Source organism: Seriola lalandi, unplaced genomic scaffold (genome assembly GCF_002814215.2).
Source record: "Seriola lalandi dorsalis isolate HSWRI2012SDOR001 ecotype SW California unplaced genomic scaffold, Sedor1 jcf7180002052274, whole genome shotgun sequence".
Taxonomy (NCBI): domain Eukaryota; kingdom Metazoa; phylum Chordata; class Actinopteri; order Carangiformes; family Carangidae; genus Seriola; species Seriola lalandi.
In genome coordinates, this window is record NW_019522827.1 from 630,804 (window position 1) to 636,336 (window position 5,533).

At 40.2% G+C, this 5,533-nt stretch overlaps 1 protein-coding gene across 1 annotated transcript in view; it reads right to left on the minus strand.

Moving 5' to 3' along the window:
• Positions 1 to 535: 535 nt before the first annotated feature.
• The window catches only part of c25h12orf75 (chromosome 25 C12orf75 homolog), a 13,257-nt gene continuing 8,259 nt past the window's right edge, over positions 536 to 5,533 (minus strand). Inside the window, exons 3-5 of the mRNA XM_023400223.2 lie at positions 5,147 to 5,226; positions 4,220 to 4,250; positions 536 to 4,069 (exon numbers count right to left, since the gene is read on the minus strand). Of these exons, the coding sequence (XP_023255991.1) occupies positions 4,246 to 4,250; positions 5,147 to 5,226 (85 nt within the window). The 3' untranslated portion in view covers positions 536 to 4,069; positions 4,220 to 4,245. The remainder of the gene's footprint in view (positions 4,070 to 4,219; positions 4,251 to 5,146; positions 5,227 to 5,533) is intronic.

Here is a 5,533-nt window from a genome sequence, read left to right on the forward strand (position 1 = left end):
ATACAGAATAATGGATCCCTATAGAGTGTTTTATACTGTATGGGCTTACAGTATATAGGGTGGATATGGTGATTTAAGTCCATTCTATACAGCCCTCTATCCCTTTGTGACTTATTAGTGAATCTGTTTTATCTTTCTCACTATGACATGAACATCTTATATTTTTCAGTGCCATTAGTTACTGTACCTGCTGTATAATATGTTGTGGGATCACAGGAGAGGCTCAAACTGCTGCTGTGTGATGGGAGAGGGGAACTCAACCTGCTCCTCCTTCCCTCTCCTGCATGCACTCCCAGTGTAGTCAATTACCAAGATGGAGCTGTGTGATTGATCATGTTGCAGGAGGTGCTGTGCAAAGGCCCTCAGTTCAATAATGACAAATCTTCTCCCCAACAATCCATACTTGACTTTTGTCAGGCAGTCTGTCTATAACACTCGCTAAGAACACATGTAATCCCTCAAGGTTCTGGCTTATTGATTACAGAAGGCAGATACATTTCAACAAAACCAGAATCAATAACCACAGCTGTGCACGGACAATATAAAAGTCTTTAATCATAAATAATTGAATCAGATAATCATGGATGAGTTGCACCAAGGCTTTTTTTTTTTTCCTCCTCGTTTCAGCATCATTGATGAATTAGATGTGTTTAGGAAGGGGTGTGTGGACAATTTTGATGGGCAAAGGAACGTGTGAGTGACAGTTCAAGAGTCTATGTGAATGAAAGATAGACAGAACAGGTGTTGAGAGAGAAGAACCTGTAAAATATCACTGAACCACCCAATCACCTCAGTCATTCCTTCTTTAATCATAAAGTTATACAGCAGTCAACAGAGAAAAGAGACGCTGGCAGGTTTTGATGACCACTCCAGGTCTTCTTCAGCGTCTTAATAGGCATGTAAATAATTAAAACATTTCACAGCTGCATGGACCACAAGTGTTTTCTGTCATTTTCAGCATCAGAGTGCCACAAAACATGAAGGATCTTACATTTCCAAACATTAAAGGAATAATTTAGAGAAATGAATATGAAGCTACAATTAGCAGTCAGTTGGCATAGCTTAGTATAAAGACTGGAGACAGGGGGAAACAGCTTGCCTGGGTCAGGCCAAAGGTAAAAAAAAAAGTGCCTGCCAAAACCTCTAAAGCTCAATAATCAATACGCTGTATCTGTTTTGTTAAGCATGTAAAAAAAAAAAAAATGAGCAAGTTGCCAGGCAACCAGAGTGTTGTATGATGTGTTAATTTGTGATTTTTAGATGTGTTAGCATTTTGATTTTTTATCTTTGGACAGAGCGAGGCCAGCTGTTAGCTTCTGTCACTATTCTTCATGCTATTCTAAACTAACCAGCTTCTGGCTGTAGCCTCTTATTTACCATCAGACATGAGAGTGGCATTCATTTTCTAATCACATTTACCCAAAACGCGAAATATTCCTTTGCTTTGGTCTCAAGCGCATCTCCATCCTTACTACATTCAAACATCATGCTATGCTGCACAGCTTTACAGCTAGCCCACAATGCTCCACAGCAGCATTTAAATGTAGAGGACTTCACTTCAGACTGTTATTCATCCACATTCTGCCCCCTTGTCCCTGTTAGACTAATTGAATAGGGCAAAGGCAATGACATTCATCATATACAGGAGGACTGACCATAAAGGGCAAAATAGGGGCTGATAAAAGAGGGAGAGACAGGCGGCACGACACGTTGTAAAAGCCAAAGGCCTCTGGTAGGGATTGATGCAGGAAAACTGAAGCCACAGCAGGGAAGAAATGTAGACATCAAGGAGAAAGGAGAGTAAAAATATAATGTCTCAAGTGGGGTTCTGATCAGATCTGGTGCTGTTGGCACACTGCACACAAACTAAAAAATATATACAGCAGCTCTTTGTGTCTGCAGTATATTCTACCTCTACCACAGGTGAACAGTGCAAACGCTGCAACAATGTGAGTTGACAAATGGTTTGCAATTAAAAGACACTACATGAAATCCCTTGGTATCGGTGTGACCGATGGCTTGGCTGCCAGCAGGGCTGAACTGCACCCCTAAGAAAACAGACTTAAACAGCAAACAGTGAGCTTGTATTCAGGCGTGGTGAAATACATCCCTTGTTTTATGCACACACATGTATAAAGTTTTTCGTGAAGCTTTGAAAAAGCATCTCTTGAATCTCAAGTGTTTAAAGTTGGCCTATTTCCACCCTCCTCTAGGGTCCTGGTGAATGAAGGATGTTATACATTCATTAGGCAAGAGAACTGTCAAGAGCCTGGCTGAAAAATGACCTTGGCCCCTAATGACTGCCCAGCTGTAGTGTATTTTTTTCTTTTTTCCAGGGACACTGTGGTGTTTGTGGTTTTTTTTTCTGTCAAAGGATTAGTCTGGTGATATCCTATTCTCTGTATATTGTCAACAAATCCCATGAAATATCAAAAACTAACAATCAATTGATCCATCAAACAAGTGTGTATCCAAAGCATGATACAGCTTATTCCCCTGTGATGTGATAGACCTTTTTTTTAATTAGCCTTATATTTGTGACATGTTTTTAAGATTTTACATCTTTATAGGAACAAATGGGGGTAGAGTGCCACAGGCAGGGTAGCAACCTTCTAAAAGAAGATGTACCACATTGTTGAATTTGAAGATTCATTCTTGACCTTTAACGTAGCAGCTTTGAAAACACTAAGAAGACCTTGCAATGAGTAATGAAAACAAAAACATTGTTGGTTTTAGTTTTCTCATGGGATTTGTTAAGAATAAGAATAATATAGAATAAAACCAGCCTCATCATTAACAGATTACATACAGTAAAACAACATTCACAATTCAGTTTGTCACATAATGTGTAAAATATTCTGTAATAAAATCAGTGTTGGTATTACAAAGCAATGCAATAAACTGTAAGTGTGAAAATAAACTAGCATGAAGAAGGAGGGGAAAACCAAAATCAACATCTCTGCTTCTTTTCTTACTATGTTTCCTGTGCTTTCTTCAAAGACACTATTTTTTTTTGCTGTTACACATGAGATCACATTTATGTTGCGAGCTAGGAACAAACTGTGAGACAATTCTGTTTCTGTAAATTTTAAGAGAAACATTATAAGAGCTGTATGAATTACCCAGAAGCACTTGCAGCAGAGATCTTCAGGGGAAAAGAAACAACATGCTGCAGAGAGAGCATGAGAGAGAGAGAGAGAGAGAGAGAGATCCTCTAAGTATCATGAGTCATATGCTGATGTTATATAATCAGTCTGGGGCACAAGGTGAGTGACAACAACAGCTACTACCTGGTTGGTGCACTCAGGACATTTTGGTTTAGGAGCATCTACAATAAATTTTAAAATTTAAACATCATCAACTTATCCCACTGCTGTTAGTAGCACTTAGATCTGTTGATTATAATCAGTGTCATTTTCAGACTTGTCTGGTGCCTGATTTGAAATCAAAGCTATTTTCAACAACGCTGAGATGTTCTGTGATGCATTAACAGGGATGTGTTCGCTGCCTTCTGTGGAACTCTGATTTGTCCCTGTCTCTCTAACTGTCTGTCTCCACCACACAATGAATCATTGATGGCATTTTAGAGAAATAACTGAGCAGTGATTATTATTGCAGAGGGCCACTGGGAATGTGTGTGAGTCCCAGACAGTTAGTAAGTGAGTTAGTTGGCTGGGTTCCCCCGTCTCCTCCTGAGAAAGAAAGAGAGCGTTCCAGTGCCATGACCGAGAAGCCGAGATGGCTGCCACAATGCCCGCTGCCGCCGCCCGCAGCTGCGAGTCCTAGGGTGGGTGCCTGTCTGCTTTGATGCCCATCTTTTTTTTGCAAAGTGAAGGGTGATGATGATGGATGCCGTACGCAGACCTCCGCTGTGCATCCCTGCGTCAATGTGCCTCCCATGACGCCATGAGGCAGCGTCCTCAGAGCCCCTGCAAGCTGTCCACATCGTCGCTCAGTAAAACTGTTAAAGCCTGAGACTTTAGCCAGAGTGTGGTGAGCCAGAATCAGAGCACTTACATGCGCTCTGCTTGTAATGTGAGTGTCTCTAGGTGAATGAATATGCAGGATCCTGTCGAGACAAAGAATATAAGACACCTGCTTTCATATGAGTCTTTGCAGCGGTTTCCATTCACTTAAAGAGAAGAAATCCCGAGCAGGCGGTGTTAAGAGCTGAACAAGCGTGTGTGTGTGTGTGTGTGTGTGTTTTTCTTTACAGTACCTGTGTTGTGTCCCCTTCAGTAGCTGCTAGTCTGCAAGAGGAGGGAAAAACAGAGTCAGTATAGATATTTATAGGGACAATTATTTGACAAATTTCTACTTCTTGTATCTATCCATCTCAGTATCAAGACTGTGCTCAGAAACACCCACACACTCTTCCCAGCAGTGTGAATTGAGAGACACTGGTGGAAAAAAAGAGTAAATATTTATGCCAGAGGATAAAAAAAAAAAAAAAAATCAATCAATCCATCATTATATTTAACCTCGTCAAGCACAAGGACAAACATGACAAGAGAAAAGCCTTCAGGAGATTGTTCACTGTAACTTCTTAACACAGGTCACACACAACGCAACATGTCATGGTTTATATTAGTTTTCTATTGACATTTCTGTTAGAAAGGCAGTTACATAAAAGAATGAATCAGTGCCACTGTACACTGTGTTTGTTTACAGAGACAATGAATGAGACTGTTGTGGAAATCAGTGTATATGCAGCACTTCAAACTAAATCAAAAAGACGTTAACCCTTTGTAAAGCACATATTGATTTAAACAAAACGTTTAATAGGAAAATAAAGCTTCTTTTGTTGTACCCTGCCATCAGCAATGGAACCGTATTTATCTTCACAGATACGAGTACTCAAACTGTAATAGAAAAGGAAAAGCTTCTTATTAAGATTCAGTAAAAATAAAGGTCAGAGAAAACCAAAGATGCTGCAGGGGACATGCGGTTTCATGGGGTGGTGGTTCGTCCACCGGGGATTATTTCTTTCTACGCCCTGAGCTGCTTCGCTACAAGATGCTGATCAGTGTCAGTGGTACCATCTTAATATAGCCTACAGTTTACCACACCAGCAGTGTACCTATTTGTAATGCGCAAAGACGTCATTTAACAGAATATGGGATTTACAGTGTTAGAGATATGTTACCTTTACGTGTGGACTTGGACTGACTAGCAGCCACAGTGGTCAGGTCTGCTGGTAGACCTACGTATACACCACCATAGTTCCTGAGAGGAGAGGAGAGGAGAGGAGAGGAGAGGAGAGGAATTATGAATTATGGTGATTCTCTTTTTATCTTTCCCACTCTTCTTGAAAGACATCACACATTTTCTTTAATCATATTAGGCTTTGTGGGGTGTTATTAAGTTGTTAATTAGGTGCTAGCGATGTCCTGACATCAAAGTGTTTAAATGATTAGAAATAAGGATTATAATCATCCAGTCAATGCGTTTAGTGTAATCTCTGTAGATAAAGGATGATTTTGGCTCTAATCTGTGGATAAAGCAAATGATTTTAGCTGCCTTTGCTACAATG